This window comes from Candoia aspera, chromosome 12 (assembly GCF_035149785.1).
Source record: "Candoia aspera isolate rCanAsp1 chromosome 12, rCanAsp1.hap2, whole genome shotgun sequence".
Classification (NCBI taxonomy): Eukaryota; Metazoa; Chordata; class Lepidosauria; order Squamata; family Boidae; genus Candoia; species Candoia aspera.
In genome coordinates, this window is record NC_086164.1 from 18,380,311 (window position 1) to 18,402,971 (window position 22,661).

Genomic DNA, 22,661 nt, shown 5'->3' on the forward strand with positions numbered 1-22,661 from the left:
CCTATGCTGGCTTCATTGAGGATTTGGACTCTTCCTTTGAGGACATTGAACTGAACAGCTGCGTGCTGGACGCTGAGTCCAGTGAAAGCAAATGGCACAGGGGGGTTGAGCTGGGAGTCAGTAGCAGCAATGCTGATGAATATTGTTGCAAAATGTCGGCTCAGAAAAATGTGGCCCCGGAGTTTGAAAAAACTCCAGATTCTAGAGATGCAGAAGGAGACTCTCGAAGAAGAGATGCTTCAGCAGCTCCTGAGAATAAGAAGGGAAGAAGTTCTGAGGTCTGGGGGTATCTCAAAGGGGTTTCACTGACGGGCAAGGACTGTTCCAAGTTGGAAAGCCCCACTGAAGAACCTGGTTTTCAGAGTTTAAAAAATGCAACGGAGAATCCCCCTCCTTACTTTGCCTTGGCTGCAAGATGCAAAGCAAACGTGGGACAGACTAAAAAGCCGGGCCACGGAGGGAAGGGAAGCCACTTCAGTGGTGTCCTTAGGTTTTTTAACAGCGTGGCTGGGGCAGCTAGGAAATGGCGGGGGTCTTCCAAAATGTTTTCTCAGGATGAGCCACAGCAAAACTCCAGTTTTGCCCAGCAGAGTCTAGAGCGATCTCATCGAAAGCAGCCTTTGATCGTTGCCAGTGACGATGCCAGTGGGTTCTCGTTAACTGGAATGTCATCCAGTTCGGGGATGTGGGAACATCGTAGCTTGAAAACTGCAGCTGGTCAAGATCCACTCCAAGGAAATACAAATGCTGAAATTTCCCATGAAGCCTTGAAGGAGCATAGCAATGAGACACCTTCTTCACCTCCTGGGAAAAGTATGTCCTCTTTTTCCTACGCAGAATTCCCAAGTGATTGTACAGTTCTCCACGGACATGGCTTAGATATGGAACTGCCACAGAAGCAGAAGTTTCCTCTTAACGATGTAAGTGATGAGGACCCAGGTTCTGCTCCAGTTGATTCCTGGATTTTGCCTTCTTGGGACCAGGAGAATACCTGGTACTCTGTGGCTGTTTCAGCAGATTCCCAGAGCTTGGATATGGAGGAGTTAAAGTCTCAGGATCTGACTAAGGCTGAGATGGATGCTGCAGAGCTGGAGAAGGATTCCTCTTTGTACTGTGAAGAATGGTGTGACAGCGAAATGGATGTAAAAGTTGTGGGTACTATTGCAGAGGATCTTAACACCGTAACAAGTGTAGCAGATACTCCCAAACTGGGGGAGAGATTAGTAGATAACCCAATGCCCAGGAAGGCTCCAGGAGAGGACCATCACCTTGCCAACGTGCAAGCAGATAATCCGAGGCGTGCAAGGACTCTACCAAATGCTAGTGTTTCAGGGGGTTCCTCTATAGATACCCGGACTATTAATGCTGCTCTGTCAGATACTCGGAGTTTAGGAAGCATTTTGGAGGGTGTTCGCAGCCCCTGTACACCTCTGGGCTGCTCATGCCAAAGTCAGGAAGTCCTAGATCAAGGAACTTCTTCCATCAAAGTGAATGGGAACACCTTTCTGCTCCGGCAGCCATGGGAACCTTGTGGACCCGAACATTTTAAGGGCAGGAACGTTTATTACCCTATTCAGATGAGTGTATGTACAATTGTCTCCTTCAATGAGTTAAACAACGGAAAGGTAGGTTCCTGCTCTGTCTCATGGTCAGTTCTATCCCCTCTAATGGTTAAATGAAGCTATAGTGAGTTTGATATAAAGCAGAGAGGGGTTCACACTGGTGTATTTCTTGAACTGGATTCTTCAAACCCACAGATTTATGTTCGGTTTGTTGTGCCTGTTTTTTCTGAATGTCCTGGTCCTGGTTTACTTGGCCGGTTTCCTTCTGCACCCCCTAGCTCGTCTAATAGTTAATTTGGCTTCATAATGAACTCTTTTTCTGGAATTTTTAGCAAAAAAAAAAAAAAAGCATATTTCCATTTTTTCCCAAGAAAGCTTAGAAAAAATAATGCCTTGAGAAACTGTTTCCGTGCACAGCTGCCAGCAACAATGAATGAAGTGCTAAAATTCTTGTCTGCATCTCACACTTACAACCGTCGCAGTGTCTCCAAGGTCACATGATCATGATTGAGGCACTCGGCAACCAGTTTGCATTTATGACCATCACAGCATCCTGTGGTCACACGATCACCATTTTCAACCTTCCTGGCCAGCTTCTGGCAAGCAAAATCAATGGGGAACCGCGTGATCCACTTAAGACCGTGTGGTTCACTTAATGACTGCCACCAAAAAGATTGTAAAATCGGGTCAGATTTGCTTAATGACCTTTTCACTTAGCAACCAAAAGTCCGGTCTCAGTTGTGGTTGTTAAGTGAGGACTACCTGTAGCCCTCCCATTTTTAATAGGGGCTTAAAAATAATGAAAACATATCACGGTTATTTATGTTCACCGATATGGAGATTTTCTACTCATCTTTCCCTAATTTACATAAACATTAACATAAATTGCCCAACTACCATTTTTTTAAAAATGCAGATGGTTTGCTTTTCTTGTTTCCCTGAAACAGGTTTAGTAAGGTCCAAAGCCCTAATGTAAGCTCCAATTTTAATATCATTAATTTTAATCTAAGCTCCTATTTTAAACATAATTGACCACTATGTGCACATGTCTTTCAGAAGTACTTGTCAGGCCCATTTTTGGACAGATTTTGTTTGTGGGCTTTGATGTTAACATTTGCTTCCCTGTGAAGTTAGATGGGAACAAAATGCTAAAATGCTAAAATTCCCTTCAGGTGCAATTTGTGGTAGATTTTTTTCCATTCTGTATCCGCATCTTGTGGTATGCATTTCTCCTTCCATTTTAGCACATAGGACACCCACAGAAACATCAGAAATCCAGAGTTTTCTCTGGCGCAACTGAAATCAGAGGATTTTTTTCCTGATGCAATTTATTTCAGAGCAACTTAGAAACTCATCCTAAAACCAGATTTTATTTATTTATTTGTATTTCAAATTTTGTCACCACCCATCTCCCTCAAAAGATTGAGCGGGAGCAGATAGAAGTGATCTTGTGAGGGCCGGCATAGCAGCTGGACTTGAGTTTATTCCGGCCAACTGTTGTTGCTATTACTATTACTGAGTCTTTCAATTAAAAAAAAGAGAGAGAGAGAAGGATTTATTTTTGAAAGAAGACTTTTTCCATCAAAGGAGTGTCTGTCAGCAAATGTCAAGATGGCGACCACAATGGTGCGATAAAAGCTTGGCCTCTTTTTTACATCGTCGTGGCTGCCATCTTGCTTTTTAAAACCACTTTTTTAACCCTACCCTCCAACACACTTTTCCTATGCCTTTTGACTGTGTGCTTTTTAATATTTTGTGTACATTGTGCTATTTTAATTGACTTGTTCCTGCCCTTGGTAAACCACTGTAATGTTTTGAAAGGCTGGATAACAAAATCGCAGCAGTAACACAAATCCATACTAAATGTTCCTCATGAAAATTGGAGCGTAAAAAGGATAACGCCGTATTTATGTTTCAGAGGGGGAGGCAGGGATCAGCAATGTTTTCTTCCTCCTGGGATTCACTCTAGGATGACAAGGACGTGCAAAGAGGGAGCAAACTTTTAGGACATCTCCCTGGTGGAGAGTATTGGTTAGGCTTTGCTTAGAACCCAGCCTAGCCTTGTCCTAACTTTGTTCCTTAGTGTGATTGTCTCTGGAATGGTTATGAACTCCCTTAATTTTTTTGGGGGGGGAAGCTATCCCATAAAATTGGGCAACAGCCCTTTGTTCTCAACTGGGGTCTCCACAAGGGGGGAGGTCAAAAAATTCAAGATGGTTGCTACAAACACGCCCGTTTTTATGTCTGACCCATGGAGGAAAAATGGGGTGGAGCTTTTGTTACTGCCAGCTTGACTTTTTTGGCCCTCCCTTGTGAGTATCCCTGGGTCTTGATGCCTCTCTCAAACTTGACAGCTAGCTAGGAACTGGGGCTGAATTACCATTGTTCAATCATAGCTTGATGATCCTCCAGAGAAAGGGATCAGTGTCTGCAAAATATGGATGTGGGCCTGGATGGATGGTTGGGGGTGTATGTGTGTGTGTGGGGGCTTGCAAAAACACTCCTAGTTTGCTGAAGGGCCTGAGATGATACAAAAGACACTCTCCCTTGCCCACCATAGGGATGAAGGTGATAAGAATAAACCTGTGGATTTGGCTGTTCTTGGCTTAATCTAGGGCAAAAAAGGACCAAAATGATCACCCAAAGCCTGTTGACAGTCATTTTTTTTTTTTTTGGCTGAGCCAGACAGAGTGATCTTTAGGGAACTAAAACCTAGATGTACTTCAGGGAAATCATGAGGAAGAAGAAGGCAGAAAAGCTGGGTCCAGAAAAGACATCAGCTCAGATGGAGGAACGTGCCTGTGGAAAGAGTTGTCTTTTGGGTCTCCCTCCTGTATGGGTGGGGCCTCCTTGTCAGGAAATTATCAAGGTGGACCACTGAGTTTGGAGACCAGCTTGGTACCCCCACTTGCTACCAAGTGATTGTGCAATCATGTAATGGTATATGGGAAAGACTTTGGGAGGTGGGATGGACAGACATTGCCAAGGGAACGGTCAGTTAAGAGGAGGCCCCCACTCTCCCGGCCTTCCAGAAAGGGGTGAAGGTCTGGCTCTGCCATCTTGCTTGGGGCGGGAGGAGGGGTAATCAATCCTGTGGGTGGTTAGCGCCTTGAAGAGGCCCTCATGAATTACATGAATTTAAATTAAGAACTTTTAATATCACCATCTTGGATTTTATATTTTATGTTTATGTTTTATTTTTTAAAATACTGTTTTTATTGTATTTTAATCTGTATTTATCTTAGTTTTATTGTAAACTGCCCAGAGTCCCTCTTTGGGTGAGATGGGTGGTGATGAAATTCGAAATATAAATAAATAAATAAATAAATAAGAGACAGCTGAGCCTGCAGCTGGATAATGGGTGGGGCAAGAGGCTCAGAAGGGACCCTCCCTAGTTTCTTGGGCTGTAAAGGAGACGGTGGGAAATTTGTACTTTCAGATTGCAAGATTCTGTTAATGCAGCCTTACAATAAAGTAGAATTAGTTCATCTGGTCATGTTTCCTGTCTGGTCTACCTGGGAAGGCTGACATCAATCTTGCAAGTCTGCAAGTACAAATCTCCCACTGTCTCCTTTATACTGTCTCTCTTTAAAGAAATTAGGGATGGTTCCTTCTGAGCCTCTTGCCCTGCCCACTATCCAGCTGTGGGCTATGCTGTCTCTTATCTAACCATTCACTTGGCAGCCTTTCTTTGTCCAGTCTCCCAGGGTCTTTCCCACATACCATTACAAATCATGTGGTACACTTTTTCCTTTGGGTACCTACACATTCCCTATACTGTCCAACCCTTTTCTATTATTATTGTTATTCATAGGGAGGAGGTAAAAAAAGTCAGCCACAACTTTGTGTAATTGAAGCCCTGCTCCTTTTAATGTGCATTGTGACCACCATCTTGACTTTTTTGACCCTCCTGGACACCCCTGCACAGCAGCATCTACACAGAGGACATAATAACAAAAGCAGCATTTCAGTGTTGCAAAGTGAGTCCCGCGCTTTTTATATGTGCATCGTGATGTTGCCCACGTATACGAAAAAGGTGGAATTTGTGACAAGATGTTGTGGCTTTCACCTCTCCTGGCCCTTCCTATCCTATTGACCTTTCCCCCCTCTTTTTTCTCTCCCCCCATCTCAGCTTTTTGTAATGGGACACTTGGCAAACCCTTCATATTTGGGTGATTGGGTCTATTAAAAGTGTGGCCCAAGATGGATTTTAGATTTTTCTCTATGTGCAGTAATAGCTGGCTTTGCTTTTTCTTGCATCCCATAATAGCAACAAGTGGTCCACCACTTGCCGAACTTCTTCCTTTCAGTGTGATCTTGCAGTGCCCTCTGCAGGTTGACTGTCAAAAGTGGATTTTCAGGAATTGGAGAAGCAGACTTTTCTTGATGTGTTAAAAAGTTGCTCTTAGTTTGTCAGCGCAAACTAATGTAATGCCTGCTGCCTTGCTGAGAGAAAAGTTTTAATGCCAAGAGGTCCTTCGGGAATCAGTTTCTCTTTATTTCAGTCCTCTACTGTTGACATTTAAATTTCCCTATTTTTGAAGGGGTGGTGGTGGTGGTTGTCCTGCAGTCCTCCCTCCTCCCATGCAGTGAAGTTGCATTTATCTTTACAACTTGTCATCCTTGTCCCACCGGTCGGCCAAGTGGTCTCCACCATCCTTAAGGTAGAAGGAAGCCATACTAGCATGAAATGTCATTGTCAGTCATTATCCTTCCTTGGTTCCTGCAGTCCCCCCTTTGAAGTTGTCCTTGGACAGAATCAGAATATGAGGGAAAAGATGACTTAAATCCTGGAATGGCTAAGGGGACTGAACTCTGTCTCACTGATGGTCTGGAGATGAGATGAAGGCAACGTTGTGGGGACATGGCAGAAGAAACATATTCTTGCCACGGTTAGGTTCAAGCAGGGGAAAACCCTGGCTAAGTTCACACAAGATGCTGAATTATGATCGCTTTAGCCGTGTCTGATGAATCCCACATTTGGGTTATATTTGTAAGCCATGGTTTACCACAGGGACTGAATTCACCCAACCCACTATACTTCAGTCAACCCTGTTGCAGCTTGAGGCCTAGTCTGGTCCATGACTGCGAGACTATGTAAGAGAAGTAGACACAAAATAATTTTATATAGTGCTGCTTTCCAGTAGTCAGCCAAACAGTTGATTGCATTATTCACTTCTCTGTAGTAGAAAACATTTCTCCAAAGAGGAGAATGGGGACCTTGATCACCACATGAAGAACCATGGTCTTTGAGTTGAATCTAGGATGTCCAGCAGCAAAGACCCAAGTCGGCATAGTTCGTATGTTTTATATACATTCTTCTACTGGTGAAAAGTTAACACATTTTCAAGGCTTCCTTTCTAATCACTTCCAGTCTTATTAGCGAACAATGTCTTTTTTGACATTAATTGAAAACAGCCGATTGATTGATTGATTTTTTTCCCCTGTGTTTGGAAGTAGTGTGGAGGAACAAATCTCTCAAGTTTGATTTCTTAATTGAGTTCCTTCATAAAGCTTGGTTGCTATTATCTCCTCCTTTCTTTTTTTTTTTTTCTCTATCAAGCTCATTTTGTTGTGGGACCCTCATCATTTTTGTGGTGGTCTGGGGCCAAAAGGGGGTGAGTAGGTAACTGTAAAAAGTGGATTGGACCATTATTTTCTGGGGGGGGGGTTCATTAGAAGTTTTTGGCAGGAATATCTTTGCTTCTGAAACGAAGTTAAGCTTCTTTTAGGGTTAAACTGTGGGCTTTGAGTGTTTCTTCTTCAAAATGGCAGTAATGTGCAACACATATAAAAAGAGGGTGAGACTTCGTCTGTGTGGTTGGGGTTGCCATTTTAACTTGTTTGCCCCTGCCCCACTTTCCCCAGTCTCTTCTGAATCAAGGAACACGTAAACACCCAGTAGAATCCCCTTGACTTTAGGACTTACTCCATAACAACAGAGCAACCTCACATTTCTTGTAAAAAGTTATTGCCTCCCATGAAAGCAATGCCAGAAAGACAGAGTTTCCAACTTGGTTGCTATAGGCAATAGGAGAAGGCTTGTTTTATGTATATTACCCCTCACCCATCAAAGAATGCTGCTTCTGCTGGAGGGTAAGGATTGCGACATGGTCTTAATTCAGCCAGGTGGTTGGAAATTTAAATGATGTATTGCTTTCAACTCGTTCCAGTTCAGTGTTTCTCAAAGTGAGTCATTTGAGCTGGCTTTTGTAATCCCAGTCAAGGTCAACCAACTAGTGCCATGACCTTGAAGAGGGAGGTAGCCTGGTTGCTCCTCAGCCTCCTAATCATGCTGCTGCTGCTGCTGCTGAGGGCTGTCTGCTGCATATCAATCCGACAATTTTCCATTTGGGGAAATATTATTGAAGAGGAGCAACCGTTCCCATGTGCTATTGGGTGCCTAGAAGCTTGGGGTTGATCGGTGAGGCAGAAGAAAGCTTGGATGCTGTGCAAAGCAGTCCACTCTGTGGGTGGTAGCCTAAGAGCATATCGTTGCAACTGAAGCCATCAGAGAAATCTCATCCTAAAGTCTCTTCTGTTTTTTGTGCTTGATAGCTGAGCAGCATTAGGAAGTAAAGCCAGTCAAAAGAAAAGCAGGGATAAGTGAAAGAACTCCTCACTGAATTTTGGTAGAAACTGGGTTGCCTTTTTCCTATTTGGTTCTGGAGGTTTGAGGCTTTTTTAAAAAACAATTTGTTATCAGTTATTTGAAGTGTTATGTCATCGCCCTTCTCCCCATTCTTGTAGGGCCCAGATGGGATGTCTCTGCCCTCAGCCCATTTTTGTGGCCTCTCCACCACCAAGGTTTGGTGGTCAGGGGACCCACATGACCCTGTTTTAATTAACTTCCCTATCACATTTCCCCTCCCCCAAATGAAAAATAAATAACAGCATTTCAGCAGAGTTGCCCTGACGGCCAAAAATGGTTTTTAAAAAGTAAAAAATGTGGCTTCTGGGGGTGGAGGGAACCATTGCTTACCCTTGTGGTGCAGTCAGGTCAGGAAGAACAAAAGAAATTTGAACTTGGGGGGGGGTTCTTATAGGTGATGAAAAGATGAGGCTTCCTCGAGTCAAGCTGGATGACTTCATGGATACCTTTATGTAGATTTCTTTTTTTGTTTCTGTTTTTAATTTTTTATCTATTTAGTTTATACATGCACAATTAACAATACAATCTTTAATCTTAAAGAAAAACAATAAAAAATTAAGAATATCAACTAAAAAAACTCAGAAAAAAAAAAGAAAAAAATGAGTTTTCTTGGCAGCAGTGCAGAAGTGGTTTGCCTTTACCGTGTTCTGTGAGTTTTAAAATTTTTACCTAGCCTACAGACCTGGAATTTTCTGGTGGTCTGTCATCCAAGTTCTAATGAAATCTGATCCTGCTTAGTTTTCTGAGAACTTTGGTTAGCTAAGTCCTACCACCTAGCTGAGTGATGGCCTATAATGGTGGGATGCCCCATAGTAGGGCTCCACAGATGGGCTGCAAAACTCCAGACAAGCATTAGGGAACAGCAAGAAGTGCAGAAGAATCTAGTTCTTGGTTGCTAGTTACTGGTCCAACCAGATGTGGTAGCCCTGATGAAACCAGGGCTCAGGGCTGTTGATGGAACTGTTGGTCTTCATCCTGCTTTGCTGTAGACCAGTGTTTCTCAACCTTGGCAAGTTTAAGATGCGTGGACTTCAACTCCCAGAATTCTCCCAGCCAGCTAGGGGAATTCTGGGAGTTGAAGTCCAAACATCTTAACCTTGCCAAGGTTGAGAAACACTGCTGTAGACTAACAGGTGAGCTGCAGTTGTCATTCTTCCTCAGCAGAAACTTTTTGACAGGTAAATATAGAGACCTAAACATGGGGTCATCTCTTTGTGCAAGGCATTGAGCTTTTAGAGGACAGTAGAATGTTTGATCAACCAAAACAGAGCTATTCTCTTGATAGATTGGCTTTGTCCAACCTAGTGACATATTGAAAAGAAATGAAATAAAACTGCTCAGCACTCTGTCTGCCCATCCATCTATCTATTCCATCTGTCAGAAGACAAACTCTCCCCAAACAGAACAGGACCAAATTTGGTGCGACAGGAGAGGCCAATAAAGGAAATACCAGATTTGAAAACAGGTTGGTTTGGGGCTGTAAAGGGAGGGGGGGGGAAACCTTATAGGAGAAGAACTTGGGCAATGGCTCAAAAAATTGTTGATTGCTCTATTTTAAGCCCCTCCTCCCGCTTCCTTTCTGGTCATGTGACCTAGAGCCCAGCTCCTTTTAAAGGTGGGAAATAATTCTTTTTTTAAAACTAATTTGTCCATTACTAAACAAACAAACAAACAAAAACCCCTACCTTTTCTCCTTTGGTTTATTTTGAGTAACGAATTTCCTGCCAGGACAAAGGATTAGATAAGGAAAGACATTTCAGAGTGGTATAAGCAGTCCACCTTCCCTTAAGCTGTCAGGGCAGAGAAATATGGATGTTACATTATTATATGCTCCCATGTACAAAGTTTTACCTGATTTCCACCCTCTCTTTGGAAGAGGGGGATTTCTCTATTTTTGTACACTGTGCATCCTATGTGGCAGTAAGGTGGATGGGCTCAATTACAGTGGTGAAGGGTGCACCATTGGAAGACTTGAAAGAACAGGTTAGGGACAGATCATCATGGAGACAATCTGTCTGTGTGGTCGCTGGCAGTCGAAAACGACTTGATGTTATGTAATCAATCAATCAATGTCAATCAACCACTAGGAGGCAGCGCACAAACCGTTTCATCCTTAATGGGAATTGTCAGACATTACATAGGGTTCTTCTATGGCAGCCTTTTGCAACCTTTTGACCCTGCAGGAACCCTTGAAATATTTTCCAGGCCTTGGGGAGCCCCTGCACATTCAGGCTCAAAGTTAGGCCAGAAGTTACCAAATGATTATATCCGTTTCATGTGTAAGCCTGTATCTATGCATTCACAGTGTTCTTAAACTAAAAATAATGAAACTGACCTCTTTAATGTGAAGTTGCCTGAATTTGAAATAATTTTTTAAATAAATCATGATCTCCCAGGGAACCCCTAGTGACCTCTCATGGAACCTGAGGGTGCCACGGAACCCTGGTGGAGAAATCCGGTTCTGTGGGGTTCAAAGCCTCTACCAGGAATTGAACTCATGGACCTTTGCCCTTGAGATGACCTTATACCAGGCATTAGCTTCAGGAGCTATCCAGAGCCTAGCACTCAGTGGTTTCAGGAAGGGATATATATAGAATTTATCTGCAAGACAGGCACAATGTAGGGAGTTATTAAAACCTGTAGAAGTTTGTTGCAGGTTGAATAAAAACAATCATGGGACCTGTGGACTACAATGGCCGATGTATCAGTTTCTCAGTGTCCTTGATAAAGAATTTGTATCTCAAAACCAGCAGGCTGCCAACAAACCCTTGAGCAGTTCGAGGACCATCGCCTTTCCATTTTCAGGAAAAAGACTTGGTTGGCTTTCCTTAGCCAGCTTTTGAAGCAATTGTCCCTTTGATCTTTTCCTACTCTCTGTGGAAAGGAAGAAGACCAAGTTTTCTGAAAAAGTTGTTTTCCACTAACAGAGAAACCCAAACCAGCAGCCAGTGAATTACTACTTCCATATAACATACATTTCCTGCCTCAACATCTGTGGCGGATATTCTGCTTTGTGGAATGAGTTATTGAGATGTTTCAGCAGATTGCCAGGAGCTACTGTTACATGCTTGTATACTGAGCCTTCTAAAACTCAAAGATTTCGGAGAAGTGGATCTCAATTGCTTAGCAGAGCCTGTTGAGGAGAACCTCATCAGCTCAGGACAAAATCTAAGGTCTCCTAGGGGTCTGCAAAGGATTCTGTGCATCTTGACTGGAGAAATAGTCTTTTGGTCCTGGAAAAGTGGTGGAGGAAGTGAGTAGCAAAACTCTTGTAAAACATACCAAAGATTAAGTTCTGTTTTTCTCCTTCACCCTTTGAATGATGGTCACTTTAACAGGAGCACACTTAAGGGGCACTTGTTCTTGGCCAAAAAGGGAATCACTGTGTTTTCTTCCTTTCTGAGCCTTCATCTTGCAGTATTTCCTGTTGTGTTTTTTGAGTGATGGATAGGAGAAGTTTTAAGGGCATGGTTGTGTGCTGGAAATTGTGGAGAGAGAAGATTCAGTAAAGCAGAACCATCTCCACGTTGCTGGCTTCCTTGACGAAGGACTCAGCAAGGTGGCATCTGCAGAATCCCCAAATTAAATAATTGGAGGAAGGGCGGGGGAGGATGAAAGCTTAAGGAGAGTTTAGCGTTCTCACTCAAATCCTGTGAGATTTTGAGCAAAGAATGGTGAATTATCATGAAGCAACTGACCTTTTGCAAGATCTGATGGTTCAAGGAGATTTTCTTCATATGTGGTGTTTCTTGTGCCATCATGCTAAGGTTACCTGGAAAGGTTGCCAAAAATCAAAAGGGGTCTGGCAGCACCTTTTCAAACTACCAAATCTTATTAAAAGGCATCAGCTTTTGTGAACTACAGCTCCCTTCATCAGAAGCACAGAGGGGCTGGGTTGGCGTAGGATCTGGTTGCATTTGATGAAGTGAGCCGTAGTTTGCAAAACTGTATCTCTTTAAAAAAATGTGTTATTCTGATACCTTCTGATGATTTGAGGCTACCAAAGACTCTCCTCCTATAATGTCTGAAAAGACAGTTGACTTAAAGACTGGAACCTAATAATGTAGGGTGGATGGATGGATTGATGGATGATTTAGATGGATGGATGGATGGATGGATGGATGGTTGAGATGGATGGATGGATGGATGGTGAGATGGATGGATGGATGGATGGATGATTGAGATAGATGGATGGATGGATGGATGGATGGATGGATGATTGAGATGGATGGATGGTTGAGATGGATGGATGGATGGATGGATGGATGATTGAGATAGATGGATGGATGGATGATTGAGATGGATGGATGGTTGAGATGGATGGATGGATGGATGGATGGTGAGATGGATGGATGATTGAGATGGATGGATGGATGGATGATTGAGATGGATGGATGGATGGATGGATGGATGGAAGATTGAGATGGATGGATGGATGGATGATTGAGATGGATGGATGGATGATTGAGATGGATGGATGGATGATTGAGATGGATGGATGGAAGATTGAGATGGATGGATGGATGGTTGAGATGGATGGATGGATGGATAATTGAGATGGATGGATGGATGATTGAAATGGATGGATGGATGGATGATTGAGATGGATGGATGATTGAGATGGATGGATGATTGAGATGGATGGATGGATGGATGGATGGATGATTGAGATGGATGGATGGATGATTGAAATGGATGGATGGATGGATGATTGAGATGGATGGATGATTGAGATGGATGGATGATTGGGATGGATGGATGATTGAGATGGATGGATGGATGATTGAAATGGATGGATGGATGGATGATTGAGATGGATGGATGATTGAGATGGATGGATGGATGGATGATTGAGATGGATGGATGGATGACTGAGATAGATAGATAGATAGATAGATAGATAGATAGATAGATAGATAGATAGATAGATAGATAGACTGACTGTTTGTTCCGGTCATGACTTTCTTGTTTAAGCCATTCCTTTCTTGAGTAAAAATATTATCTGTGTAAATTCTGTCTGAATTGACAAAGAAGTTACATATTGCATTTTAATATTGTACTCCTACTTGTTGTACATGAGCGAAATGAAGATATCTGGTCATTTTGTGCATTCTGCACCTACTGTTCTTTTCACATTTCTTAAAGCTTTGCAGGCAATTTGTCTTTACACTAATTCTCTCCCTGTGTCTTCCTTCTGCAGCCACAGTCTCACCCTCTCTGCCCATCCCCAGCATCTCCTCCTCCGTACAAACTTCTTTTGGACAGATGTTGCTCTCTTCCACTCTCTAAGAGCACCCCGATGGGGTTGGATCAGCTGGGATGGAAACAGAAGCTCTTGATCAGCTCAGGCGGTAAGACCCATTTTAGCTGGACCCTCCTAAGCCAGCTCTTGGCTTAAGAAGAAGCAGTGGGTGGAAGGGTGGGCAGTGTGGTTGAGCTTCCTAAAAGTTGGGCCTAATGTAGAGAATGTGGCTTTGGATTTCATGAATGAATGCATGTTGAGGAAGGGGGGGCTAACTCTAGAAGATGGAAGTGGACCTTGTCCATCTGGGGGTACCAGTTTGGAATTGGATATTCTACAGCAGGGTTTCTCAACCTCAGGAACTTTAAGAGGTGTGGACTTCAACTCCCAGAACTCCCCAGCCAGCATAAGGAATTCTGGGAGTTTGAAGTCCACACCTCTTAAAGTTCCTGAGGTCGAGAAACTGAGCTGTACAATATCATTCCAGGCTGGTGTATGGTGATGTACTGAGTAATATATATTTTTTTAATTCTCAGGGCAAATAGTTGCTGATTTATTTCATTGTGAATTAGCCCTGCTACCCTTTCTTCAAAGCAATAAATGGGGCCTGCAAAATAAAATGCAATTCTTGTAGTGTATCCTTATTCTTGTCAGTCAGATGGGTTCTCCTCTAAGATAGGGGCTCAGGCAGAGCAAGCCCTTCCCCTCCCCTCCTTCTCCTTTTACTTTTCCATTTGACATTCCAGGTTCTTTGGTTACTTAATGAGCCAAGTCTTCATGGGGTAATTTTGGTTCCCTTAGGCTTTTTTGTTGTTTTCGTTCATTTTTACTTTGTTCTGTTCTTCTGTTTCACCTGATACTTTTCCCTTGTGTCTACAGGCCTGTTTTGACTGGTAGGGAGCGTTGGCGACCCAAATTTATGGTGAATTTGCACTGAATCAAAGAGTTGGTTATCTAAAACCATTTATAAAATCTCAATAGGACATTCTTTAGAGAAACTGTTCCCCGTAACAGTAGACATTCAGAATATCTTCTGCCGCTGCCTCCTCCTCCTCCTCCTCCTCCTCTTCCCTCCATCCTCGCTGGAGTCATTGTATTTTGGAATGGAAATGTAAACCATGATGAAATAGGGACAGTTTCTCAAGGATGGTCAGAACTTAGACTCCAGTTAGTAGAGAGCCAGCTTGGTGTAGATATTTAGGTGCTGGCCTGGAAAGCAGGAGACTGGGAGTTCTAGGCCTGCCCTTAGGCATGAATACATGAATGCTGGGCCAGTCCCTCTCTCTCAGCCCAACCCACCTCACAGGGTTGTTGTGGGGGAAACAGGAGGCAGGAGTATTATGTATGTTTGCCGCCTTGAGTTATTTATAAAAATAATAAAGGCGGGATAAAACTTAATTAAATAAATAAAAATATAAAAGGTGGGCGTATAATAATAATAATAGTAACAACAACAACAGCAAGAATAATAACAGTCCAGCTAGTACAGTTGTCTCTCTGGTTTCTGGGCAGAGACAGAAGCAAAAAATGGGTAGGAATCCATTGCTCTTCCACTCAGCTGATTTCTGCTTGCGGCAACAAGACCATCCATCATCTGCAGCTGAACTTACTGACCTATTTTATATGTTCCGCTGAACTTGCTGCCAATTAACTCCCATTTGACTTAAAAATTAGTTTAGTAAATAAAATCACGACTCCTATCTTCAGGGATTGGTGGTGGGTCTCAGGATGGGCCTGATCTCTTCGTGGCTCTGTTAGCCTTCCTGGCTGGCTGCGCTTCGGAACTTGAGGGTTTTCAAGCAGAGAGGGACCCAGAGATCACCAAGCAAGTCTGCTCTCCAGGGGACATTCAGCTGAAATTAAAATTGAATGCTTGAGTTTCATTTGAGGGTGTGTGGCTTAAATCTGAGCAGCAGCAGCTTTCTGAATCATTACCTTTGGATTGTAGAGAGAGATAAAGGCTTCCTTTCTACAAGGTGCTGGATTAAGCCAAAAAGGGGATCGAGCAGTTTATAATTCCAAATGGTAGGAACCCAGCCCTGGTTTGAGTGAGTTGGGTAGGCGAAGCTGCCACATTAAGCCATGGTTTATTTGGGTATAACACATTCCCTACAAACACAGCATCTGTGCTCCGTGGACCTGGCATTGGCCTTAAGTACATTGTGTGAAGCCAGCCTTGTTTTAGCCATAACCCCAACTCCCAAGCATTAGCTTTGCCCTTTTCTTCCTGGACACCAAGGGTCATTTTGGAAATAGCTTGTGACAGTGACTTCATTGACTCTCGTCCTGGCAGCTGAACATGATCTGGGTTCAAAAACACTGGAGATGCGTCGAGACACTAAAAATGGCCGCAGCAGATGGAGACCGGTCCAGCCCGGAGCAGAACAACTGCTACTCAACAAAGTAAGTCATCCTGTGTGTCTGTAACGGCCCCTGCTCCAACAAAGAGCCGTGTTGTTGCAGCGTTGTCAGCTTTTGTGTTATTGCCGTTGTCCTTATACTAGCCATTAGACTGAGATATGTTACAGCAAAGTAAAAAATGCTGCTTTAACCTCTCCATTTGGGCTGGAGGTTGATCGGAGACATAAAATCACCTTTTCTTCCATAGGGCTGTTGGGGGGGAAAAAAACAGTCTGGGCTTTTGATGTCAGCCTTGCAGGGTAAACCAGATGGGAATCACAACCAGATGAGCCAATTCTGCTTAGGGAGGCTGCCTTGGGAGAGGGAGGGAGGGAAGGGAACGGGGTAGCTAGATGCCCATGCTGCACTTCTCAGCGCTGCTTTAACAGTGTATTCAGGGGCAGGCACTGAGGGTGTGTGCTAGATGCCACAAAGAGCCCAGACGCACATTGTGTGCAAAAACAAAATAAAACCGAGATGAAACACTTAATTTTAAAAACAAAATTGGCAAAATTGACAGTTCTGATAAGAGACAATAATGCGACTGGATTCGTTTCTATGGGAAAACCGCTGCTGGCCTATTTGCTTGTAACTGAAAAAAAAAAGTTTTGATTTTGGGTTTTGATGATTACATTGTTACTGTTGATAGAAATAATGTTTATTAAGGGCTGGTTAAGAGTAAGAGATCAAAGTATCGATATCTGTATTCATATCTGTGTTGGAGAAGGTTGGAAATCACTTTCTTTGTATTTCTTTCTAGTTATTTCTGCACTTTTAAAGTTCTTTTTTCTTTTAGCTCTTTCCCCAAGCTTTTCTCTACTTGGTATTTTCTCTGTATTTTAAAACTCTAAAAAAGTCTTTATAATTTTTTTTAAAAAAACACAAAATTACAACAATAGCATCAGCAGAAACCCCAAAAGGAAACGATTCTTCTCAAGTTACTTTTTTTTGCCATCCCTTTTCAAACCACGTGCATTAAGCTGGCAGAATTTGGACACTCACATAAAGAGTTTGATTCCTTACTTTTAAGCACTGTGTAATTGTGTATCCTGGCTGGCTCTGTTCATATTTGGGAGGTCAGCAAGACTGGGCTGTTGCCCTCTTGAAAGCTTGACTCTCTAGGAAGCTATGTTCATTTTCCTAGGAATTAAATATTTGTTTGGTTGTAGGTTTTTACTTGTCGACGGGTTCCTTCGGATTAGCTTTGTTTTTGGGGTGGGAGTGGGGAACAGGTTACAAAAAATGTCCTTGGTTTTTGAGAGCATCTTTCTCTTTCTGCCAGAGATGCCAGTTTAATTGCCCCTTTCTTCTTTGACTTCACTGTCTGAAATATAATCCAGAGAGATGGGTCTCGTTTACTAGGGAAGAGAAAGAAGGGGAAGGCCAACCTCCATTGGATTAAACCAGTGCCTGTCATGAGCACTATGGTGAGCAGGAGGGGGCCCCTATCCAGGGGGGAAAACGCATGCGTAGTACTGAGGAATTAAGCAGCCATTCAAAGAGACACAGATCAGACCCGCCTTGACTTTGGGGTTTATCTGTCTGGGTTTTCCCACGCTTCTTCAGTTTGTTAGGATTTTCTGTCTAATGTAGCAGTAATAAAACACTAGAGACTTATTCCTCGTCTCAGTGTGGTTCCTGACTGTTAGGACAGTGCCTGTCTTGCAATGGAACTGCCCCCGAGAGAATACTTTATTTATTGATTAGGACAGCACACACATTTGATTAGAATATTCAGTTTGGCAGTGTGGTTGAGTCCTCCCTTGGGGTCCATTGTGTTGACTTGCTGCCTTTGAGTCAGTTAGGAAAGATTTGGACCCAAGTCAATGAATCAGTGTCTGCGTGAATGCAAACATCATTTTTCTGAGTGGATTTGGATGGATGGATTTGGAAGTCCAAATAATGTAGTTTTCCAAGTTGAACCAAGGTTGATGCGTGTAGCTGTGTAATGGTTAGATACCGTGGGATGCAGAAGTAATACCACACTTCAGGCAAAACAGAGATTTGGTCATTAAAACACAGAGGCATGCTGAAAAAAGAAAAAAAATGATTTGTAGGTTTGATGATTAGAAAGGATAGACTATGGAAAGAAGGAAATTATGTTATAACCTTTGAGAGAGCGGGTAAAATATAAATGGACTTGTAACTGCTGTTAAGAAGACCGGAAACCACTTCTTTATAACTTTTCCCTTCCCTTCCTTTTTCCTTCCTTCCTTCCTTCCTTCCCACTTTTTTTCACTCCCCTTCCCTTCCCCGTTCAAAATTTGTATTGTTTTTATTCTTATGAAAATTATATTTATATAATAATATAATAATAATGATATTTACATATAAAAAACCCACAGAGGCATGATTAGGGGCAACCAAGAAATAATGTTTGTTCTTGAATCTACACTTGGGTATTCCTTTGTCCAATCCGTTATTTTTGAGGCTGGGTCAGAGCTGGGAATTTAGGCAAGAAACACTGAAAAACATGAGAACACTGAACACTTTTAGGCCAGGCCAGAAAGTTAGACATCTCACCCAGTAGACTGTACTCTTGCGGGCAACATACTTCTAGGTCTCAGGTACAGAGTTGTATTTCTCCTGCTTGCTATCTGCTCCTTTTACGTCAAGCTGTCTGCAGGAGATCCCTTCCTTGTTAATTTGGAGCAACCCTGGAGCAAAACTGGAAATCAGAGTTCAGCAATCTGGATTGCCCCCTAATTTTACCATTCTGGCTTATCTTTGTGGAAGGAACAACAGGAGAATGGCCAAGAATTTGGCCACAGTTACCCTGCCCACAGTTTCCTTGCTACCTCTCCCCTCCCATGTCCCACCCACTCTTTGGCATGCAGAACCTGGCCAAGCATCTTCATGACCAAGCATCATATTCACCAAGTAAAAGGATGTTACTGTTGCTTTGGGGGGAAGTGCCTGGGAAGAAACATGCAATCCTGCTGCATGAACATCCTGTGCCTTTTATCCGTGGGATACAATTCCAGCAGGGAGAAAGAATGGCTCTGCTGAGCAGGGAAACAAAGCTCTTTGTGTTCCGGTGTCGTTGAGCAAGAAGTTGCGCGCTGCTGATGAAATGACTGGTTTTCTTCTGAACTCTAAATCCTCACTGTGCTCCTGCATCAGGCCAGCAAGGGATTCATTACAAATTCTGGAGTTCCTTCTTCCCACTGTGTGCTAGGCGCAGGCAGCTTTGCTCAGCTTTGGATGCACGATTGTTGTTGGTCTCAGATGATCTTCCACAGCTGTAGGTGCCCGTCATTCTTACTCCACCAGATTGACCTAATATGGTCTTCCTTTACCTGCTACCTTCTAGATGACATGGGAATTCAGGGCGTTGTAGTCCAGCGTATGCGAGAAGCACCCGGCTAGGGAAACAGTTGTATGTGGAAGGAATAGCAAAAATCTAAACAAGAAAAATAGCAGTTTTGTTCACCCAGAGAGGAAATGATGTTAAACAGCTTATCTTCTGGTAGGGGATACAAGCCATTATCTGGGGATGCTGTCAACCTCATTGTATTGTATCATAACATTACCATTCTGGGGAACTGGAGCAGTGCAGGCTGCCTCCGATCAGCCAGATTTAATAAATCAAAACCTTTCTCTCTCCAGTCACGTACAGCCAAACCAACTATAAATTAACCAATTTACTGTATTGCTTGTTGGCCTTGTGGCCGGTGAAACATTTCTGGTGCGCATGTGTGTTCTCTTGGGGATCATTACTCTCTCTGTCCTCCCAACCACATTGGGATTCATGAAATGGAGTTTTTATTGAGATTTTGCACAATTAAAATGAAAGAGAAACCGCAAATAACTTGAGTGAATTTTCGCTGAAAACACTCCAAGTCTGGGCAATCCTTTGTGGTTTGGGGTGTGGTTGACAAAGGATTTATATAAAGGTTTCTAGCCTTCCCCTTTTGAAAGCACATGCACTGTTCAGAGGGGATTAAAATCAAGAGAAAGTTTAGCAGGTTTAAAAGACACACACACACACACACACACACACACACACATTATTTATTTATTTATGCTCCCAGACCAATTAAAAAAACCCAAAGTGAGTTTTTAAAATTAATTTAAATTTTAAAAAAAAACGTTGTCATCTTGCAAAAGGTTTTTTTGAGGTCAGCTAAAGATGGTCAGATGCTACCACCTGCTGTGACCTGACATCAGTACAACATTTAAAATGGTTAAAAAGAAGAGAACAGATGCTAAAGACAGATGCAAAAAAAAAGGAATAACACTGGGATGTTTGGGGCTGGATCACCCATCAGATTTCTACCCCCCACCCCCACCCCCCTGCTCTGGGGTAGCTTTGGGGATGGTTGAAGGAATGAAATGGCTGCCTTGAACCTTGCAGAGGATTCATGTCCTTATGTCACCCTTTATTTCCCCCCCCCCTCAAATGTGAAAAACCACATGTTGAAAAATGATAGCTTTGGCACCAACTTTGCATTTGGGGGCTGCAGAATTGGCTGGAGACAAATTTGGCTCTGATTAGGATAAATCTGTAGTGTTGTACAGGGGCGGGGAGGAATGGGAGCATCAAGAAAGTTGTCGGATAATGGAACCAACTGAGTTTGTGAAAACTGTGATGTTACATTACAGGTAGTCCTTGCTTAACAACATCCTCACTTAACAGTTGGGACCAGCAACTCCATTGCTAAGCACATGGTCGTTAGGTAAGATATCATGTGACCACGACGGACTTACAACCTCACTTCCGCTGTGGTTGTTTGTTAACCGAATCATCCGTGGTCCTTAAGTGTGATGCCATGTGACTGTGGCTTGCAACTTCCTACTGGCTTCCCTATTGACTTGGCTTGTTGGAAGCTGGCTGTGAAGGTCGCAAATGGTGATCACATGACCGCGGGATGCTGTGACGGTCATAAATGCAAGGACCAGTGGTAAAGTTACTTTTTCAGTGCTGTTCTAATTTTGAATTGTCACTAAACATGACAGTCGTTAAGCGAGGACTGTTTCATTGCAGTTCCTCTGAGGAAGGGCCCATAGTTCTGGTTCTTTTCTGATTCTCAGTGAGTGATGGATCAATTTGCAGAGGCTCTCTTTGGATTTGGGCCCATAAGGCAGGGATGAAACCTGGCTTTGTCTATAGCAAGCCTGAGTATCAGCCCCCGTGGTCTTCAGTTCAAATGCATCAGGCAGCAAGTGATGAGAGAAAGAGAGGGAGAAGTTGTTAGAGGCCTTGGCAATGCCATTTGGCGTATGGACTGGCTGGGTTCAGACTAGACTGAAATGGGGGGTCGATATTTTGTGATTTCACAGGCTGTTGACTTAGGGTGCTATTTGACTACTGCAGAGTATTTCAGTTTAGCTGTTGTATTGGACTGCAAGAAGATCAGACCAGTCCATCCTCCAGGAAAAAAAGCCAGACTGCTCACTTGAGGGAATGATATTAAAGGCAAAACTGAAATACTTTGGCCACATAATGAGAAGACAGGACACCCTGGAGAAGATGCTGATGCTGGGGAGAGCGGAGGGCAAAAGGAAGAGGGGCCGACCAAGGGCAAGGTGGATGGATGACATTCTAGAGGTGACGGACTCGTCCCTGGGGGAGCTGGGGGTGGTGACGACCAACAGGAAGCTCTGGCGTGGGCTGGTCCATGAAGTCACGAAGAGTCGGAAGCGACTGAACGAATAAGCAACAACAAAAATAGTATTAACCTGAGCCTCGTGTGGCACAGGGTGGTAGGTGGCAGCAGCGCAACCGAAGCTCTCCCCACGACCCGAGTTCGATCCCAGCGGAAGCCGGATTCTCTCTCGGGTGGCCGGCTCAGGTCGACTCAGCCCTCCATCCTTCCGAGGTCGGTAAAATGAGCGCCCGGCTTGCTTGCTGGGGAAGGTGACGGCTGGGGAAGGCAATGGCAAACCACCCCAATATAATCTGCCAAGAAAACGTCGCGAAAGCGGCATCCCCCCAGAGGGTTAGACATGACTCGGTGCTGGCACAGGGGGCCTTTCACCTTTCATAGTATTAACCTAGCATTAATTTTTAATACGGTAAATATCAATGAATATAACTCATAGAAACAAAAGCTCTTTTGGGGTCCTCCATAATATTTAGAAGTGGGAAAGGGTCCTGAGAGAAAAAAGTTTAAGATGGTGAGCAATAGCCAGATCTGAACAGAGATCTATTTCCCCCAAGAATGGCAGGGCAAGATTTGGGAAGGATAGTCAACTTCTGAGTGTCCTGTGAGTTCAAGATCTGATTAGTGTGTTTCATTCACAAAGTTTGGATTGTTTAAACATCCCACATTTGACCCATTCTAAAAAAAGATGCCTAAGAACAAAAAGAAACAAGTCCTATAAATGGAACAGGAGAGAGAAATGGATAATCAGGAGTTCAAACAGAGGGTGGATGAGGTCACACCTGCTCTTCTTGGATTTGCCTGATGAAACTAAAACTCTGCCAAAATCTGCCCTTTCATTTCTCAAAAGTTTTCCTCCCCTGCAAAAGAGGCATTTGTTTTTCTACATTACTAGCAGAGTTGAAAGAAGAACCTCCATTTTCATCAGAAGAATCTTCACAAAAGGGTGCGTGCGTGAAAGTATAAATACTTGGCACTTTCTCTCCAAGAAGCGTTCCTAGATATATCCCGTGCATGTTTTAGGCTGTTGAGAACTTCATGGCACTGTTTTAATGGTGTGCCATAAAGGGAGCTGCTATCCGGCAGTGTATTTTTTAGAAGTAAATATCCTTTTCCATGGGAGGCTTACATTTCGGTCTCCACATTTGTCAGAGAGATGAAGCCAGTTGTTGCCAATTACCAACATCTGTCTTGGTAAT

At 43.2% G+C, this 22,661-nt stretch overlaps 1 protein-coding gene across 2 annotated transcripts in view; it reads left to right on the top strand.

The window, feature by feature from the left end:
• Positions 1-13,421: 13,421 nt before the first annotated feature.
• Positions 13,422-22,661, top strand: part of ARHGEF9 (Cdc42 guanine nucleotide exchange factor 9) — a 199,209-nt gene continuing 189,969 nt past the window's right edge. For both annotated transcript variants that reach the window (XM_063313471.1, XM_063313470.1), the window contains exons 1-2: positions 13,422-13,565; positions 15,750-15,859. In XM_063313471.1, the coding sequence (XP_063169541.1) occupies positions 13,514-13,565; positions 15,750-15,859 (162 nt within the window). In that variant the 5' untranslated portion in view covers positions 13,422-13,513. The remainder of the gene's footprint in view (positions 13,566-15,749; positions 15,860-22,661) is intronic.